At 37.8% G+C, this 22,432-nt stretch overlaps 1 protein-coding gene across 1 annotated transcript in view; it reads right to left on the bottom strand.

Annotated features, from left to right (window-relative positions):
• Positions 1–13,836: 13,836 nt before the first annotated feature.
• LOC122797939 (zinc finger protein 883-like) overlaps positions 13,837–22,432 on the bottom strand; it is a 182,428-nt gene continuing 173,832 nt past the window's right edge. Inside the window, exon 4 of the mRNA XM_044066458.1 lies at positions 13,837–15,551. Coding sequence (XP_043922393.1) covers positions 13,837–15,551 — 1,715 coding nt within the window. The remainder of the gene's footprint in view (positions 15,552–22,432) is intronic.

Genomic DNA, 22,432 nt, shown 5'->3' with positions numbered 1-22,432 from the left:
ACACAATGCCATGTACCTCCTGTCCTTACTATGTGCAAGTTGGTTCCTCCTGTCCTTTGTTGACCACTGGTGCTATACCAGACTATGTACAAATGACCCCATATCAGCACCACTCAATTTTAAAACATTTTTTTCTGTGCATGACTACTGTACCCCTCTCCTCAATTTCTGATACCACTATTACCTCCTGAAGGTTGTGTTATATGAAAAAGTAATCCCCCTCCTGATAAATGTACCCTTTATCTAATTACCCCATTGCCTTTACTGTGTGAAACAAGGTGAGTTACTACACTTCCCACGCTGATCAGCTGTATGCATGTGTCAGAGTAACAATACATCAATGCTGGGAATTCTCTAACAACTCTGTTCATGGGAAAAATGGAATGCTTGTCAGTAAACTGGTGAGATTCCAGCTTGCAATACTGTTGGTGAAGGTTCATAAATGCAGTCAGATCACTTGAGGGCTGACAGGGGTACATAAAGGAAATATGAGGGGAGCATGCCTAACATGATAAGGACTCAGTGAGGAACAGGCTTTGCACTCCTCTTGATGCATATGCATGTTCATGAATGTGATTGCGAAAAAAAAGGCAGAGCAGGAGGGTGGGGTTCCAGGTGTGAGGATGTTCTTGAATGTGCATACTGCTGTCTCACACTGGGAGCTGGGGGGGTTCTATCCCTTGATGTGTGTATATGTTCGTGAAGGTGTAGGCATAACTGCAACTCAGAGAAGGAGGGAGAATTTCTATCTTTGGATATATATACTGTAAATACATCTATATCTGTCTTATATATATATATATATATATATATATATATATATATAAAACAAACCAAAATACCACTGGCGAAAACAAAAAGATGGACAGCCCAATCTGTATTTTTGAACGTTTTCGTTCTTTTTAATATAAATGAACTTCTTCAGAAATGCACCCAAAAACTGGTTCATGACTTTAATACAAATGAGTCACATGTAGTGAATAACCAATGAAGTTAGTCACATGTAGTGAATAACCAATGAAGTTAGTCACATGTAGTGAATAACCAACTCATTGTTAATCAATAATGTTTTAAAAGTATAAATACTTTCCAGTCTTCTTTAACTTAATCAAATGTTATCAGTTCCTTTTATATTACTGCATCATGCTAAAAGTTATTGTTTTTGATCTTCTGACATTCTCTCATAATCATGCAATCATGCTAAGCCAGTCTTCACACTGATGGAAAACAAGAAACATCTGCTGAAGATGGGCATGTTATAAACTCCAATACAGCTGCCATTTGTCTGTTAAAGCAGCGACTCACTGTATGTCACCACTGAACCACCAGAAAATAAAAAAAAGTAAAACAGTTGCTCCCTGTGTCTTTAAAAAGATGGGAGAGAGAACCCAAAGTAATTTAAAACAAAACAAAATGCTTCTTCCACGTCTTTAAAAGGAAGGAAGGTTTAGCATAAAAATGTAACATGTTTCACGATCTCCTGGTTCTCTTGCAAACTTTTGAAAGATCACTCGAGATGAGCATGTTATAATACCTACATTCAGCTGCTTACTGGCTGCTGAATCAGTCATCTCCTTATGTTGCCACTGAATCACCAGAAAATAAAGCAGAATTAAAACACTTCCTCTGTGTTCTTAACAGGAAGAGGGGTTTAATATAAAAACATACCAAAATTCACAATCTCTTGGTTCTCTTGCCATAGTCCAATTTATCACCATTGTCATCCCCACAGTTGCTAGACACAAAATTAACCACTGAACATAGTTTTCTTGAAATGCTTACACATCTCAATGTCTCAAAATATTCAGAGAATTGTTGTTTTTAATAGCATAAACATGTTCATAGAGTTGTTTAAGTTCTATCTCTCTTAATTTTCCCACATAAAAGGAACACAAGCTAAACAAAGCCTGTGGTGTTCACACACTAACAATTAGGACATTATTTAAAAACAATCTGCTCCTGTTGCAGGAATTGCTTTTGTAAGTTCCTCCTCTTGTTATCCACATAGATGGCATAATTGCTCTTTTTATTTTTCAGCTTTAGAATGGTGTTTTAAATTAAAAACCTTGGTTATAAAAAGTGGGAAGGGTCTGACTTTATCAAAGATCTCTTGATTGGCACTTAGAATTTTCTAATTTTGTGAGATGATTTTTCTTTATGTCCCCCTCTACTAATAATGGGAGCGACAAATATATATGTATGTGTGTGTGTTGTTTTTTTTAATGCCTTTTAGCCATTTAACATTCTTGTTGTGTTTAACAAGGTCTTCATAGGTATTCCTTCAGAATTTTATTTTTTATTTTCTGGAGTCATAACTGATCCTGCCTTCTTTTGCAGTTCCTTTGAGACTTATTTAAAGAATAATTATTTGCCTGTTTGTATCTTATCTTTGTGCAAGTCTTACGTTTTAGCCACTGCAGAGATTTTAGTTTGCTGAAACAGTGCACCATAAGTTTAGGTACATTTTATACTTTGCTCTGCTTTTAAGTACATTTTACTTATATTCCCCTAACAGTGATACTAACAAATTAGTTTCCTGTATTCCTCCGGGAGTGAACCTTACGGTTGTCGCTAATCAGCATTTCAATGGTGGTACTGTATTTGTTACTTTCTTTCTTTTACTATTTAATATTTTCCTAGTAATACCTTGTATGCTATTAGCTTAGCCACACAATAATGTGCTCTCTGCTAATGGGTCCAATTACTGTATTTTTTTAATAATCTAACAGCATCTTACTTTGTCTAGTACTCTTTCATTATACATGTTATTATATCTATCCATTCCTTTTAAATCCAGCAAGTCTTCTCTTACGTTATTTTCTTCTTGGCTAAGATCTTCTTCTGCAATCTGTTTCCTAGTCTTTGACACTCTGCATGACTACTTATTTTGTTTTCAAGTGACTTTCCAGGTTCAGTTTCTGAAATTTTTATTAGTGAAAGGTCTTTTTTTTTACTCACAAGCTGTTCTAATTTTTTTTGCCACTTCTTAAGCATGGTGCCATTTTAAAGAACCACATCCATCATTGCAAACATCCTTCAGTTCACTCTCAATTATTGAGCATTTAATTGTTTTAATGAGTCATCATATTGAGGCTCTGTTCACCACTGGGATTCCAAATGAAATACTTCACTTCTTACTTGGTCTACACTTCAGTCTTCTTTCTGGATGACTAAACTGACCAATTTCTAGTAAACTCCACTTTTGTGTTGTTATTCCCTTTTTTAATATATTAGCCATGTCTGGGTCACTGTACCTGCAAACATCTTCAAATATCCATAAAGTGGCTCTATACATAACAATTAAAACAGCTTTCTTTTCTGCGCCTGTACTACACCATATCAAATCCCTCTTTTTAATTGCATACTTCCCTTTGCATTTTATATTCATCTGATTTCTCTCTTTCATTACTTCTTCCATTGCAGCTTTCTCTATCCTGACCAGTGTTTCTTTGTGTACCTACTCTTTGTTTTAATTTATTCAGTTAAGAATAATAAATTAGCTTCTAAATTTTTACTTTTTTCAGAAGAAACAATGTATTTGTGTTCTATTTTTTCTGTTCTTGTGTTAAAACCTATTTTTAGGAATTCTAGTTTTATAATATAATACACTACAACCTACATTCGTTCTTATAAGATTGCTACCTACTTTTTTGCTCTCCTGTCTGGCTACTCATTTTGATAATTTTTTGTAGCTTACTAATTTTTTTTTTACAGTGGAGGTCATGACAAGAATTTGGTTGTTGCCCGAAGATTTTGCATTAGTTATAATACAGTTGTATCCCTAGTGCCTAGACCATGGTTGGGAATATTTTATTTTCACTTTGAGGAAATACTTTCAGCTTCCATTTCTATAGTGTATCTTTCGATAATATGTACAGCAGTTTATGTATAATTATTTTTCTTGATGAGATTCAATAAACAACAGCCCACCTCATGAAGACACCCACCAAAGCTTAAAAATGAATTCAATTCAAATTTCCCTTTTTTGCACAGATTCAGTCTGCCCATCCTGACTCCTTGGTTTAATTTTTTCAAGTCTTCTGGGTTTTTCTAATACGATGATGGGAATGGACCCTTTTCCTAAGTCAAAATATGATTAAAGTTCATGAAATTACTATTGTTTCAATCTTTGATGTTAGCAAAATGTGCTCTTCTCAGCACCTGCAATGAGCTCAAAATTGACTCCTCCTGTAATTCATGTAGAATTACATGTATCTGTAGCATATCTAAATATGACTGGAAATTCTTTTTTATGAGACCCATTGCTCCTACTGAAACTGTATGGGTATCCTTCTTCCACATTAGCCTTGCTTCTGCCTGCAAATCCTAGTATTTTATGACTTTGTATCTCTCTGTATATAAGATCTGCATTAACTTTTTGTATATAAACTATTAATTAACATGTGGTTGGCTTCAGCATTTCACCACGTATTCATCTTTAATTGTGGGCATTCCATTTTTTTTCTTTTCTTCTGCTCATATATTTTTTACATTTTCTTCTGTTTTATAATACTCGTTTGAAGTAAAGATCAGACCTGACACTACCATAGGAGCAAAACACTGGAAAATTTCTCCAAAGCAAACTTTAGCCTACTAAAAACAATGGTATAAAATGTTTCAAAGCCCATGTAAACACAGCCAACAATGACTCCTAGGCAGAAAAGTACACAAATGCTATATGTAGCCACTTAAAAATGTATTGACTCATCTGTACCTGACAGGACTAAAACCATGTCCTCCCAAGAAAAACAAGCCACACTAGTGTACTGTAAGTATAACTAAGTTATATAACAAAAAAAAAGGGACTGACATCGAAGAACAAGAGTAAACTTACTCAGAGGAAGAATACCCTCCATAGCTTGAACAAGCAAATCAGATATCTTGTGAAGTCCTCTAGGGCTAGTTACAAGACTAAATTGGCATCCCTAGACAAACAGAAGGCATTCTTTAGGTACATCTGAAACCTAACAGGGAATTCCCAGCTGTGTGCTGAACTTATTGTAGATGGTACCACTCATACTGAACCTGAGGAAATTGCTAACCTGCTACCTGACAGATTCAGCAATGACATCACCCCCTCGTCCTCAACAGCCATACCCCAAAACATTCCTGACACCAGTCCTTTAATGAGCATCTCCAAAGAACAGGTCATACAAGCTCTTTCCAAGGCTAAAGATATGGCCTCTGTAGGAACAGATAACATCCCAGGTTGCTTGCTAAACAATCTGAAACAAGACCTACCGGAACTACCTGGCACTGTCTTTAACCATAGCCTGAGCACTGCCTTTGTTCTGGCAGCATGAAGAACATCAACTGTAATCCTCTTATACAAAGGGAGTCCATCTAACGACCCAGGAAACTACAGACCTATAAGCCTAACCAGGCTTATCTGCAAGGCCATGGAAATAATCATCATAGACTTTATCAAGAAGGACATAGGCAACCTTCAAACTCTTGACCCAATCCAGTTTGGTTTCATCAAGGGTAGAACTTGCTTATTAAACCTGGTGGACTTCTTTGAGAATGTCAACAAAGCCTGGATGAGGGCAAAACAGTACATACCCATATCTTGATTTAGCGAAGGCTTTTGACACAATCCTCCACTCGGGGATCATTGAGAAACTCTCCTAGCTGGGATTAATCCATACATTACTCGATGGGTAGCAAAATGGCTCACCAACAAGAAACACACTATAAAAGTTGGGGAGCCCACCTCCACCAGTAGACCTGTTACCACTGGCGTACCATGAGAATCTGTGCCTGGCCCTCTATTATTTGGAATCCATTTCTCTGAGGTCCAGGTGAAAGCAGATGGAATATGGCTTATCAGGTTTGTAGATGACTGCAAATTGGATGCAATCACTTGGTCCCTAATGATGTAAACATATTACAAAAGGGGCTAATGCAGACAAAGGACTGGTGCTAAAGTCATGGACTAAAACTAAATACAAAAAAAGCCTCATTATCCTCTTGCCAAGAAAGTGGTTCATACTAATTATTACATAGACAGCACCCCTTTAAGCTCAAACCCAGTGATGCAAGACTTGGGGAATATGTTGAGAGCAATCTAAACTTTGATCACCATGTGTCCATAGTGGTAAGGAAAGCCTTCTACATTTTGCATCTCATAAATAAGGGCATTGCATCCAAGACTAAGGAGGTTATAACTCCAGTGTGCTCAACCATTATCAGACCACTAAATGAGTACAACGCTCCCTTGTGCATGTATCTCATCAGACACTTGCAGGAACTTGAGAGACCACAGAGGTTTCTAGCCAAGAGAATCCAGGGCCTCCAAAACATGACTTACTTCAAAAGACTGAAAGTCCTGTCACCATACTCTGTATCATACAGGCTGCTTAGAGACAAACTGTGCCCGGCCTACAGAGCAGTGTCTGCCTCTGACCTAATGGAAATGCTGTACATCTGAAAATCAAATAAGACAAGAGTCACTCATTCCAGGGATCTCAACCTAGCCTGTGAAATTGACAAAACATGTTGGAGGGACAGATATATCTCCTAGAGATTGCCATTTCCCTGGAATAAATTCACACTTCACCCTATTTAAGCACAACCTTGACAATTGGATGGGTGACTTTAAAATTCACCACAAGGATGGAACCTATGTCCCTCATGGAAAGGGGTAGTTAGTGCTTAGCACAGAATTGCTTTCCTAACAACAGCCATGTAACTATGGCCAGTTAGGCACATGGGTTTATAAATGGTTAGGCTTGTAAAGGCCATAGGGCCATTAGCTTAGCAACCTCCTATGAACCTGCGAACTTTGTTGCTGCCTGTTTTAGTTTACTGGTTTGATTTCCATACCTGCGCCTTTCTTTAAGACTGCTGCTAACCTGAGCAAAGATGTCATCTTAGACTTGTTTTCTTAAAGGGTTAGATCTAAAGATGTCAACAATCATATGCAAGTCCTTTGACTGCTAACTTATACTTTAGAGCAAGGAATATATAATCTTGGCAAACAGTTTTTTGTATATCATTTGATAAGCATGAAGCAGTTTTCTTGTTTTCTTATCCAACTGATCCAGCACTTTTTAGGGAGGGATGATCACACCAAAGGTGTAATTTAGAACAGAGAAGGCAAGTGGATTTACAGTTTTAGCATTATTTTTAACAGGTCAAAGCATTTTTCATTGTGAGTTTCAGTCTTATATCCATTACTTAGCTTTTCTTCGCATTTGTTTACATTGTATTGGCCCCACTTCAAGTATTACACATTTCTTCATGTTCTAATTCTTTTATATTATGATTCTCTCTAAGATTAATATATTTTAATATTTCAACTTTCCTGCTTCAAATGTTGATTTTGCACAAGTGTCAAAATTAAATGCGATAAATTATCTTAATTTCTTTCTGTTGTATTGCCATGATTTCATTTTTACCTAAATGACTGCAGACTATGACTTCTCCATTTTGTTTTAATTTTCCCAAATGTTTAGGATTTCTATTACCATGGCATGAAATGAACCCTCTTGTAACTCAATGCACTAAAAATGCTAATATCTAGGCTATTGTGAACTATGGCAAGTGTACATACTCTGCTGTGTTGTCAAATATCTCTTAAGTATGAAATCCTTGTCACATATGGCACATATGACACACTTATAGGGCATCTACCTTTTTAAATGTTTAAAAAGAAAACCCACTGTAGCCATAACAACCAGTTAAAATGTTATTTAACATACAGATAAGCGCTTTTGAGCATTCACTCTTCATCATTGGTTGCTTTGGATTTTTTTAAATGTTTAGGATTTCTAACAATGCGACAAGAATGGATCCCATTCCTGAATCAGAGTATGGCTAAACTTCAGGAAATTAGTTTTGTTTCATTCGTGTGCTTATATGTCAGCAGTGCTGCTCTTAGTAACCATAATGCACCCAGAACTGTTCTTTTTCTGCAGCTCATGTGTAGTTAGAGATATATCGGTAGCATATTAAAGTGCGGGTACACTTTTTGTTTTAATAAGCCCAGTTGCTCCTCATCCTCATACAACTACGTCTATCTAGGTGCTTTTATTTCATACTGTTCTAGTTACTCTCTTAATATACATTCATTTGTTTTTGTTGATTAAGAAAGTCTGACTGGGAAAAGGCTATTTTCAGTGAAGAATCAGGGAGAAAAGCTCCACCACATTACATTTATATAACAAGTGAATTTCAGACAGCTCTTAGAAAAACAACTGTTACATTTCTCAGAAAAACAAACAATTACAAGACAAGCATACACTGTAATTACTTCAAAATGTATAAATCTCTACAGATCTGTTAGATGAAAATTTGAGCAGGAAGTAAGTGTTTTTATGCTGTAGAAGGGAAAACATTGCTAAAAAGATGCTTACGTTTTGTAAGCTAAAGAGATATAATAAAGAATATAGTTGCGAAGTTACAAAATTTTCAAGAAGGGAAACATTAGCATTGTATAGGAGAACAGAGAAAATTGCCTTTGAATGAAAGCATGTGGCATATGATTAGTTCTACCGAGGCTGCCTATTCCAAATTGGTGTATCTAGAAGGTTTTTATCTTAGGTATACAGGGAATGCATGAGAGGGGTACAGCAGAGGATGAGGAAATTAGAACAAAATAGAGATGAGAAGTAGCTTTTAAGGGTGTACTGATTGAGGTGCATGAGCAAAGGTTGTTAGGAGTGCACTGATTGAAGTACAGGAGAAGAAAAATTAGGGATAGGTAATAAGACGTATGTGCTTTCACTAAAGGTTTCAACCTTGTGATGAACCTGAGCATGACCAGGACTGGGTAAGGTATTAACTGCTAGGTGTAGCAGTTTCATTGATTAATTTAACTTTTGTCCTTTTTGTAACTGTTATATAACATTACTTCAACTGCTGGTATGGAATGAACCCATGTAATTAGACTTAATTTTCTGTAATCTCTTTGTAGTTCATGTTTCCAATGATTCTCCTGGGTTAATTTCTCCAAGTGCTTTGGGTTTCTAATACCATGGCAGAAACAGACCCCATTCTTGAGTCAGGGTAAGATTAGAGTTCACAAAGTTAGTATTGTTTTAGTCTTCTGATGTTAGCCAAGAGTGCTCCTCTCAGCACCCACAATGTACCCAGAATTGCCTCCATCTGTAATATATGCAGAGTTACATGTACTGGTAGTATACTGAAGTATGATTGTAAATTGTACTTGCAGCTCCTATTACTACTGACATTGTCTAGGCATCTTACTTCCACATTGCTCTAGGTTTCAGCTTACAAATCCTGGTATTTTATGACTTTGTATATCTCTCTGTATGCAACACACTGTAGTCAATCACTGGGCGTAGCAATTTCAATAATCAACGCTACTTTTGCCTTTTTTCCTGGACTAGTACATCTGGCTTTACTGCAACTATATTTTGACCTGTTGGTAATTAGTGGTCCCATGTGATATAAACTTCAGTCTCTGTAATGCTTTGTGGCTCATGTTTCCAATGCTTCTTAGCTACTTCTATACTGTAGTATTTGCAGTCGCCAGTGCAACAGTCTTACTACATTATTGTGTATGTATATAGTCATTGTTAGACTTTTATTGCTTGGCTTCAATTCACTTCTCCTAAATCATTCCTGTATCAAATCTTGGTCAACATGAGGATGCACCTTGCCACTATATTTGTGAATTTTTCTCCCTTTTATACCTATTCTTTTTTATATTTTTATTTTGTTTATTAGCACATTCATTTGCGGTCTGATTTTTGTCTATTTCTGGTTTGATTTCCATTCTGGTTTGACACCAAAATACTTATGCTAAATTAAGCAAAGATGTTATTCTGGACTTCTTTTCCTTATGTTTTAAAACTTTCTCTATGCCTGGATCTAAGAAGTCAGTAGATAAGCATGAATTCCAAAGACTGCAGATCTATACATAGCAAAACTGAGGAGGCCCACACCTCCTTCACAGTGAGGAATATACAATCTTAGAAAACATTCATTTTTATATATCATTTGATATGCATGAAGCATTCTGTTTGTTTTCTTCTAAAACTTTTCCAATTTCTTAAGGGTTAATCAGTCACTCCAAAACTACAAGTTAGGAAGATCAAAGTGATTTATAGCTTGGACTTTGCTCCTAAATGTCATGGCAGTTTTCAATATTAGTTTTAGTCTTCTAAATTATTCCTTAATAAGCTTTATTCTCATTTGTTCATGTTTTATTGCCGACCCTACATCTGTTCCTAAATATTTATTTGCTGCCTCCTGCTCACGTTCCTTTATAACATATTCCTGTAAAGTTAATATTTTCTTACTGCAGCAGCTTTCCTTCTTTAAAGGTTGCTTTTGTACATTTAGCAAGACCAAATGCTATTCTTATATAATCTGAGAACATTTTACTTATTTGTAGTTCTGTTTTCAACTCTCCATTTGTTGAACTTTTCAGTTTTAAGTCATCCACAAAAAGTAGATGAGACAAATTTTAAACAAGGCTGGTTTCTGGGAGCCAAACTGTAATCATAGCCTAATTTGTTAAGTAAACAGCTTAATGGATTATTGGTAACAAAGAATCACATTGGAATATCCTCTTTGAATTTTTATCTCCGTGATAATAACTTGCCATTTGTCATGGCTCAAAGTTGTTTGTTACTGTACTGTACACTGTAGGGTATATTTTATGAATATGTGAGCACACCTTTAACCATAAATGAGAGATGCTGTCAATTTTATTTTGGTAATCTATGCATGCCGTATGTCCCCTTTATATAGCTTTCTACTATGCCTTTATCTAATAACAAATGATCAATTGAGCCATATCGCTTTCTTTTCTGACCTTTTTGTTGTTTTTCCCCTTAAATTATAATAAAGTCTGTCTGCATCATTTTCAGTATTAAATATGTATATTGTCAGAAGGCTAGCTATTCGTCTACAGTTCTTAGTAAGGCTTGCAGGTTCACTCTTAAGGTTTTTTCCTGTAGTTAACCAGGGTGGTGTCTGTCTGGGATGCACACGTGAATCATCTATGTTGGCATGTCTGGCAGAAGATTTGTGTATATTATCAGATTAACTTGTATTGTATGCCAGAATATCCAATTAACATTTAACAAATTTACATTTTCACAATCTGTCAGTGTTCTGATGCATTTCTAATTGCACATGTTTGTGAGGAAGATTCTAAAGTACAAACTGCCTATGGAGAATCAGCTGATCAGTAGGTGATGTCATTAGAATGTTCCTGGTTGCTAGGTGACTATTTGAACAGATGAATAACAGGAAAAAGAACTTATTCAAACAGCAGATTGTTATTTTTAAAATAAGACAGATGAGCCTGTTAATCTGGACTATAAAGGAGACTGTGAAGTCAGTTGAAGAGCAGTTGCAGTGGTTAGCAGTTGATGCTCCTTCATAAGGGGACCCGTAGGTCCATCACACCATAACATTACTTGTGTCAGAGTTGCACCGTCTCCTGCTCCTTTCTTTGCTGTGCAACTTGAACTAGACTTCTCCACAGGTCTCGTAAAGGTTCCAAAGCATCACCATTTGGCAATCTTCCCCCAATCCCCCTGCTGCTCCTTAATCAGACGGCCCCATATTCCATCATGTTGTGATACTACATGTGTTAAAATCTCCACACTAAACCCTTTACTTCACAATAGTCTGTTACTTCAGTTTCTATTTGTTTAATGTCTACCTTACTAATCTTGTTTTTTACATTCCATTTTGTGATATTTTTTGTATAGTGAAACTTTCATTTTCAGATGCCTTTGTCTGTATTTCTCTTCAAATATCTTTGGAGCCCCTTTTTGTATTGATTAGTCTGGCTTTCTCCTTTGCATAAACATTGCAACATACCAGGTACCTTTTTCTTTCCCATAGGTTTACATATTGGCACTAGGCTAACTACTCTTGTGGGCTATTTTAAATCTAGCCAATTACCTCCTCTGAAAATCAAACCCTGCTCCTCATGTCTATAAGGTAAACACAATAATCATTATACCATCCTCCCTACTAACTACATTCATATTTCTTTTTTTATTCCTTTCCCTTTTTTAATTTCACCAGGTTTTTTGGGCTTGTAATACTATGACAGGAATGGACCCCATTCCTAAGTCAAAGTATAATTAACATTTGCGAAATTAGCACTGTTTCAATCTTTGACGTTAGCCAAAAGTGCTGCTTGCAGCACCCTTTCTTTACTGTAGATACATCGATGCACTGTCAAACTTATTTCTTATAAAACCTTTGCCACATATGGTGCATATACACTGTAGACTGTGGACACTTTGATGCACAATCAGACTTCTCTAATCTATAAAACTCTTGTCATATGTGGCACATTTATAGGGTGCCTGCTCATTATGTATACACTTGTTACAAAAGGGGATGCTGCCAGTCCAGCTATCTGGAATTTTGGAAATAATTATATATCATTTGTGAATATCAACATGATGTATACAAGATGCTTGTGTTCCAAATGTATTGGGACTGTATGCCATGGGTATATCAAACTGCTTGAAGATATTTGCACAGTGCTTTAAATGTAACCACAGCATACCCTACCAGAGTAGGACAGAAATGCACCTGCACTACTGTAACTGTTTAGATGTATGTAATTTAACAGTGAAAACTGGAATACAGAATGTTAACTCGAGAAAAATAGCTGAAATTAAACTACTTTATGGCCAGGTCATAAAAAGATGTCAACTTTCAGTTTCAGTGCAGCAAGAGACACAATGTCTAAAACAGGAGTTTTCTTGTTGTCTTGGAAATGTTTTATTGTTTTAGGAGTTCCACCATTTGACAAAGATCTGAGGAAATGACCCTGTCTATGTATTTTCATAGGTAGATGCTAAATACTGCTAAGATTTCAGCAGTAGGGGTTTTACCTGGGATAGAGTCAGATGACAAGAAATGATGTCATTCTGCAAGCTATCCCTGCAGTAATATTTGCAATATTAATTTAAGAGGTCTCTCATAGAGAGACAGCATTCTGTATTCTGTCTTCTGTCTTCGACCTGACAAAAACAATCAGAAACGATCCATTCACCACATCTGCCTTGCTCTTAAGTTATTAGGGTATAGTAATTCTCTTAGATACAGTCAGGAATATAGCAAAGCTTAATTTAGATGTTTTTATTGATTTGAGATTGTCCTGCAATGCTGATTTAAATATTTCCTGTGATTTTGAACTCTGATATCACTGTAAATACATATTGAGTATTTTCTTGTTCTTTTATTATTTATAACTAAATATATTTAAACTTATCATTGTGGCTGATCTGTCTGGAGATATTTAAGTTCTGAGAGTACTTGCATATTTATTTGGTGACACTGTGGGCCACGCCTAATAGCCCTGCTCTTGGTCAAACTACCATTTGTATTAACAGCAACATTACACAGTAAGATTGGACACCCTTTGTTAAGGTCCTTAAAGTAGCTGATAAGGAGCTGGCTGATGGCAGTGATAAGTACTTAGAGTCTGGGTAAAAGAGGACATAGCTACTAAAACAGTGCCAGCCCTTCTCAGGTGTGTGTGTGTGTGTGTACAAATCAAAACTCAAAGAGTGTGTGTGTCAGCTACCTGAGCAGGGAAACGAAACACAGGTTGGACAGAGAGGGTGTTGGAGTTCTTGGCTTGGCCACTCAGCTAAGATCTCAACTCTATAGCTATGCCAGTGGTGAGTCTTACTGGAGATCTGGAGAAAGAGGGAGAAATCATCCCCGGACTGACGGTGGTCTCTGTGTGCTCTTAATAGTAACTGCACTTGATATAGAGAGCTGCATCTGGAAATACTGTGCATCTGCCATTCTCCCAGTGTATGTCCCCACTGGTGCTAGTGGTGAGAACTGAGACTCTTTGATTACTGGTCCAGTGGTGGGGCATCAAAACACTGATGACTTATTCGACTTTTTCGTAAAACTCTTGTTACACACTGGGCAGTTATAGGGTTTTTGTCCACCATGGACACACATATGTCTTGTCATTTGAATCCTTTGAGTAAAACTCTTGCCACACACTAGGCATTTATAGGGTTTTTGCCCACCATGGATATACATATGTCTTGTCATGTGATACCTCTGTGTAAAACTCTTGTCACACATTGTGCAATTATAAGGTTTCTGTCCAGCATGGACCCTCTCATGAGTTGCCATGCTGCTTCTGTATCTAAAGCTCTTGTCACACATGGTGCATTGAAATGGTTTCTCCCCAGTGTGGATATTCTGATGATGCAGGATGGTGATTTTGTTACTAAAACTCTTGTCACACATACTACATTTATAGGGTTTTTCACCAGTGTGGATGCTCTTATGACTTATCATAGTCCTTTTGTAGCGAAAACTCTCATCACACTCTGGGCATTTGTATGGTTTCTTCCCACTGTGGATTCTCTGGTGAGTCACCAAGTGAGTCTTCTGCACAAAGCTCTTGCCACAGATTGTGCACGGATATGGTTTCTGCTCCATGTGAGTACTCTGATGACGTCTCATGTTGCCTTTATTACTAAAACTCTTGTCACACATACTACATTTATAGGGTTTCTCACCAGTGTGGATGCTCTGATGACTTACCATCATCCTTTTGTAGGAAAAACTTTCATCACACTCTGAGCATTTGTATGGTTTCTTCCCACTGTGGATTCTCTGGTGAGTCACCAAGTGACTCCTCTGCACAAAGCTCTTGCCACAGATTGTGCACGGATATGGTTTCTGCTCCATGTGAGTACCCTGATGACATGTCATGGCGCTTTTGTTACTAAAACTCTTGTCACACATACTACATTTATATGGCTTCTGCCCAGTGTGAATGCCCTGGTGATTTAACATAGCGACTTTGTATTTAAAACTTTTATCACATGTAGCACATTTGTACGGTTTCTGGCCTTGTTTCATTTCTTCAAGATGTTTAGATTTTTTAATATCTTGAGAGATCACACTCTGAATATTGTGATGTTTTACCATGCTAGCCTTTCCTGTAAAACTTTTGCCACATTTGTATGGTTTCTGTCTATTGCCAGTAGTTTGAAGCACTGCCGAATGATCAGGGATCAAGTCCTTGTGATGTGTGACATATTTATATAGTCTTTTCTCACTGTGGGGAAACTGATCTTTTTTCATGTTAGACTTCAAAGTAAAACTTTTGTCATACATTGTGCATTTAAAGGGCTGCTGCCCAGTACGAATAATCTTGCTTACTCCTCCATTTTGTTGGTGTGTAAAACCCTTGACATTTGTGGCATATTTATGCAGTTTCTTTCCACTGAGCACTTGCTCATTTGGTGGCAAGGTCGTCTGCTTTTTCCTTCTGTGACTTACCTGATCAGTTAAATTGTTACTACAAAATGTTACATTGTTACTATGATTAAGCCAGCTGCATGGTGTTTCCCCTGCTTCAGTTTGCAGATGCATTTCTTGTTCAGTTGTTTGGATAAACCTCTCATTACTTTCCTTAGGGTTATCAGTTCTGGTTTCAGACTGCAGTGCATCTTGTCTTGTGACTGACATCTTATCTGGAAGAACTGTGTCAAATTCAGAATCCTGGTGTCTTCCATGGGTTGATTGCAGACCCTGCATCCCAGGGAAAGTTTCTCTCTTGATGACTTAAAAGGAAAAAAAAAAGTCCAATTACAATGAGCCACATTAGTGAAGACTATTTAAGGATTTACAGTGTGAACTGTAGATTTCTACACATGCAAACATTTTAATTACTATAGTAATTAATAAACTGTTGCAAAGAATTTTAAATATGTGCTATCTTATGACTGATGCCATTAGATATCTATGAATTATCTGCAAACTACACAATAGGTTCCTATGTATATACTAGGCTGATGGTCTCCAGGGCCTTTACAAGCCTAGTGGTGCAACCCAACCTAATTGTGTCCCTATGTATCATGGCTGTTTATATGGAGGGATTATGTTAGGAAGTTTCTAGGGGTTATGTAGGGAGGTATGTTAGTTTGGGCATTACTGACTGCCCCTGTCTATCAAAGACATGGGGGCCAGACCCAGGGTGAATTTCTGATTTCCCATCCATTGATCAAGGGTTAAGGATGGACTATGGACATGAACAAATTCCTCATAGACACCCCAGTTTCACATATGGGCATCACTAGCACCCTTACACACTTAAAGTCTCCACTGGGACTAGAATCAAGACAGACTTATTACAGAATGAGAGGAAACAGTATTAGCTTAAATTTCAACTGTTTCTTACATAGCAGCTTTAAAGGATTTATCACTCTCAATCAAGTTAGCAGCAAGATATACCCAGAGCAAAAATACGTATCACACTCAGTTTGACATAGTTTGGAAATAGGAGGCATAAAACTTTGCTGTCCAGTTGTTTTATTTAGCAGCAGCGCACTTTTAATATATACAACAACCTCGTTGCTGATGATGATAAAATGAATTTGTCTGATACTGATGCCACCAAGTACATGAAAAGAAAAGACTGAATTCAAGGTTTTATCTTAAACGGTTAATTAAGTAGGCAAGCTAACTATGTACAAGTACATTTTTTGCAAGAAAACTAGTAAACATTTTCAATTTAAGACATTTGCTCAAAGTTTCCCAGTCTGCAAATGGGCACAGGAACCAGAACTGACAGTGACAAAGTAAGGGTTCATTAATATCTCGTAGGTTTTAACTCTCTGCTAAGCTGAAGGCTGATGCCTCTGTAGATATGAAAAAAAAAATCACAAAATATACCGAGTACCACAACTATTGGTAGCAATAAAAATGTGTTTCACATTTTGAAGTGACCATTGATATGGTTTTGTGCAATTCACTTCTGTGACTGTTTGCAGCAGGATTCATAAATATCTCTAAAGAATATGCATTATAATGCACTACCATAAACACAATGCCATGTACCTCCTGTCCTTACTATGTGCAAGTTGGTTCCTCCTGTCCTTTGTTGACCACTGGTGCTATACCAGACTATGTACAAATGACCCCATATCAGCACCACTCAATTTTAAAACATTTTTTTCTGTGCATGACTACTGTACCCCTCTCCTCAATTTCTGATACCACTATTACCTCCTGAAGGTTGTGTTATATGAAAAAGTAATCCCCCTCCTGATAAATGTACCCTTTATCTAATTACCCCATTGCCTTTACTGTGTGAAACAAGGTGAGTTACTACACTTCCCACGCTGATCAGCTGTATGCATGTGTCAGAGTAACAATACATCAATGCTGGGAATTCTCTAACAACTCTGTTCATGGGAAAAATGGAATGCTTGTCAGTAAACTGGTGAGATTCCAGCTTGCAATACTGTTGGTGAAGGTTCATAAATGCAGTCAGATCACTTGAGGGCTGACAGGGGTACATAAAGGAAATATGAGGGGAGCATGCCTAACATGATAAGGACTCAGTGAGGAACAGGCTTTGCACTCCTCTTGATGCATATGCATGTTCATGAATGTGATTGTGAAAAAAATGGCAGAGCAGGAGGGTGGGGTTCCAGGTGTGAGGATGTTCTTGAATGTGCATACTGCTGTCTCACACTGGGAGCTGGGGGGGTTCTATCCCTTGATGTGTGTATATGTTCGTGAAGGTGTAGGCATAACTGCAACTCAGAGAAGGAGGGAGAATTTCTATCTTTGGATATATATACTGTAAATACATCTATATCTGTCTTATATATATATATATATATATATATATATATATATATATATAAAACAAACCAAAATACCACTGGCGAAAACAAAAAGATGGACAGCCCAATCTGTATTTTTGAACGCTGCTCTTTTTAATATAAATGAACTTCTTCAGAAATGCACCCAAAAACTGGTTCATGACTTTAATACAAATGAGTCACATGTAGTGAATAACCAATGAAGTTAGTCACATGTAGTGAATAACCAATGAAGTTAGTCACATGTAGTGAATAACCAATGAAGTTAGTCACGTGTAGTGACTAACCAATGAAGTTAGTCACATGTAGTGAATAACCAATGAAGTTACGTTCTCATTATTACCTAAAGAACAATACTACAATAAATCAATCCAAAATAAATTCATGTGCCTATAAAATATTACAAAATATCAATAAATCAATATTTAAAATCTTTGTGCTATTAAAAAGCACTTAATATTGATCATGTCGTTCAAACCTGGTGGTTGATCAGCCTTTAACCTAATTTGCCAAATGGCTTCTCTACATTCTAAATGTGTCTTAAAATCACCACTAAATAAAATGTCATTAACCCTTTCTAAAACTGAAAAGGTGAACTTTTTAAACAAGGAACAATCTAATGAATGCTTAGCCAGTGCATCTGACATATCTTTCTTCTTTATAGCCAAATTATGTTCATAAATCTGTTTATTTAAGGCACGTGTGGTCTTCCCAATGTAAAAATGTTCACATGAAACACACTGTGCCAAATAAACTATGTTAGTTGTTTTACAAGTATAATAACCATTGGCTGTAATAACCTTATTCTGATGTTTCAAATGAATGCTAGATGTTCCACTAACAAATCTGCACTGTTTGCATGATGTGCATGGAAAAGTGCCTAAGATAGAACCACAAGCTCTATTAGGGCTTCTTGCACCTTTCTCCAAAATTATTTTGATATTACTCACTTTTTTATAGGTAAAAGTGGGACGATCTCCTATAATGTTAGCCAATTCATGATTTCCCACCACTATTTTCCAATTATTGAGAACTATACCTTTCATGGTAGTCATTTTGTTGGTAATAGCTAAAGGAAAAGACGAATGGTACTTATTCTCCACTTTTGAATCTATCTGTGTAATATTGGTATTTGGTTCACGTTTGGTTTTATATATATATATATATATATAATTATAGACACACACACACACATATATATATATATTTTTTTTACACACACACACATATATATATATATATATATATATATATATATATATATATATATATATATATATTTACACACACACACATTTTATATATATATATATATATATATATATATATATATATATGTAGGGTTGTATTAAGGCGCAAACCAATACCCTTATACTGGGGAACTTTAACTACCCCTCCATTAACTGGGAAAATTACATATGTAACAACATACTAGCTCAACATTTTCTGGAATTCATTACTTCCAGTGCCTTGGACAACTCATTCTTACCCCCATCAGGGGTAGCAACATTCTTGACCTGGTCATTACTAACATGGGAGACTGTTGCTCTACACCAGTAATCAACTCCTCCCTGGTCAGATCTGACCACAAGCTAATCACATTGGATATCCACATCCCACCCTCACCCCCAGTAAAGGGAACCATTGTGAAAAACTTCACCAACGCTAACTTTGGGCTTCTAAAAACAGAGGTGGCTAACTTCACAACACCCATGCAAATGGAAAATCGGTGCATGACTGCTGAATCATACACCAATGCACTGTTTGGACACACACACACAAGTGCATGGAATGGGCCATACCAAACAGAACCAAGACACTCTCCTCCAAAAAAAGAAGCCAATCTGGTGGTCCCCCTACCATAAACTCTACAACAAAAGGATGAAACTGTTGCAGAAAAAGGTGAAGTCCCAAGACTGGAAAAACTCCCTTGTTAGCCTCAGCAAAAAACTGAGATCCTTCATCAAATCCACTAAACCTAGCTTTCTTTCGGCTTTTCCTGGTAAGGGGTCGCCACAGCAGAACTCCGGTCCGCTAATGACTGGTAGTGGATTTTTACGTACCGGGTTAACAGCCCTGACGCACAACCTTCAACGAAGGCACACTCCATTTACGTATGCCTCCACACAGAAGACACTCTAGCTGAGAATCGAACGGGACAACATCTTGCTATGAGGTGACAACGCTACCGCAGCACCACCACCACAGTGTTTTCCACTAAAGCTAGCTACGAAAACAAAATTACAGCAGATACTAAAGAAAACCACAAGGCATTTTATAGTTATGTCAAGAATCTACATGGCAATATTCAGATCTGCTCTGAGCTACAGAACAATGGCAACACATATACTGAGCCAACTGATATTGCCAGTATACTGGCCGACAGGTTCAGTATGAACTTTATCCCCCTTTCACCCCCTAAAGGGCCTATCACAATACCAGAGGAATGCCGGTTTCCTATTATCACTGCTACACAGGTTAAAACTGCACTGTCCAAAGCCAAGAATACAGCTTCCATGAGACCTGATAATATCCCTGGCTGTGTTCTACATGAATTACAAAGTGAACTGGCACCACACCTGAGTGCGCTGTTCAATCACAGCCTCACTTCAGGCTTTGTTCCTACTGAATGGTGCACCACTACGGTCATCCCACTCCACAAAGGGAGATGGACCACAGACCTGGGAACTACCGCCCCATTAGCCTGACTAGTCTGATATGCAAGTCTATGAAGGGCATTATCATGGACCTTATAAATAGGGACATTGGAAATCTCCAAACTCTAGACCCCACTCACTTTGGATTTGTGAAAGGTAGATCATGCCTGCTCAACCTGACAGACTTCTTCAAGTCTGTCACCAGAGCTGTGGATGAAGGCAAGGTAGATCACACAGCCTACCTCGATCTTGCCAAGGCCTTTGAAACCATCCCTCACTCAGGAATCATAGATAGGCTCACTAAACTAGGTATAAACCCTTATGCCACAAGGTGGGTTGCAAACTGGCTCACTGATAGAACCCACAATGTGAAGGTAGCAGACTCCAGATCTGACTACCGATCAGTTACAAGTGAAGTCCCACAAGGATTGGTCTTGGGTCCTCCCCTATTTGGCATCTACTTCTCTGAAGTTCAAGCAAATACAAAGGGACTCTGGCTGACCATGTTCGCAGATGATTCCAAACTGGGAGCCATTATTAACTCTCCACCTGATGTAGACATTCCACAAAAAGGCCTCACTGTGACAAATGACTGGTGCCAGAACCATGGCCTTAAGCTCAGTGCCAAAAAATGTATCATCATTCCCTTTGGGAAAAACTCGGTGCCCATGAACTACCACATCAGTGGTAGTCCATAAAACACTGAAGGTGTGATAAGAGATCTGGGGACACAGGTTGACAGCAACCTCTCCTTTGATAACCACATTGCCACTGTGGTCAGAAAGCCTTTTATGTGCACATCTTTCTGCAAAGGGTTTCTCATCCTGTAAGAAAGAGGTCATAATCCCTCTCTACTCGTCCCTCATTAGACCCACTATAGAATACAACGCCACACTTGACATGCACCTCACTAAACACCTACAACAACTGGAAAGGCCACAAAAATACCTCACTAGGAGGATCCTGGGCCTTAAACACACATGCCCTATAAGGATAGACTAAATAAACTCCACCTGTACTCTGTCACATAACGCCTACTCAGAGGCGATCTATGCTTGACCTACAAAGCCATGTCTGACCCAGAGCTGTTAGATATGCTACAGCTGAAGAAATCCCAATCCCTCCATGCCACATGCTCCAGGGACCTCAATTTCATTACCACAATAAACAGAACATGCTGGAGGGACAGGTTCCTAACCCAGAGACTACCCATGCTCTGGAACAGACTTCCCATTCACATCAAGGAGAGCACCTCACTAGCCCTCTTCAAGAGAAATCTTGACGAGTGGATGGGCAACAGAAAATTCACCCCAGAGATCACTTCAGTGTCCCTGCTTCATAGGGCACTGGGAACTAACATTGGGCAGCATGATGCCAGGGAATCTTTTTGGGCTAGGCTTACATAAGCTTCAGGGCTGTTAGCCTAGTATAAACCTATGAACTTGTGAACCTTTATCTATGTGTTTGTGTGTGTGTGTGTTTCCCCTCCATGACTGTGTGTTCATGACTGTAACTTACTGTGGGAAGCAAGGGTTCCATAGGGGGCTCCTTTCCTGATGCTCATGACGGTTTGTGTGCATAATGCTGATTTCATAGTGGGTGGTGGGGCTCTATCCTCAACCATGTGTGTATATTGATGACTGTGGGTATGTTCGCATCATGGAGGTAAGTGGTTAGACTCCTCTTATAAAAGGGTTCCTATTAGAACCACGAACGCTTGAAATTTCGAATGGCATATGGTCGACACCATATGATCGAAATTTCAAGTGTTCGAAGGTTAAACATAATGGCGCCGTTCGGTGCAGAATGGGAGAATTTCCCTTTTCTGCACTGAAGTGCGATCTCGGAGTTGGTATATTTAAGTGGGGGGCTTGCACCCTGCCTGCACTGTAAAGGTAAGTTTTTTTTTATTATATATTCGAACTTCAATCATATGTTGTCGAACATATGGGATTCGAAGTTTAGAAAGTTCGAATGTATAATATAGACCCTTATAAAACATAAAATGTGACTCTCAGAAAAAAAACTTGTCACAGAATGGCTGTGTGTATCAAGAGGACTGACTAAATACAGAGCCAAAGTCACAATGTTACTCAGTGACATCACTGTGTCTGGACAGGACATATACAACTGTCACTTTCTTCTTGCTGCTGTTATAAATAATCCATCAAGTAA

The sequence above is a fragment of the Protopterus annectens genome, chromosome 3.part1 (assembly GCF_019279795.1).
Source record: "Protopterus annectens isolate FY-2018-M chromosome 3.part1, PAN1.0, whole genome shotgun sequence".
In the NCBI taxonomy this organism is placed as follows: Eukaryota; Metazoa; Chordata; order Ceratodontiformes; family Protopteridae; genus Protopterus; species Protopterus annectens.
This window is presented reverse-complemented; position numbering and strand designations above follow the sequence as displayed.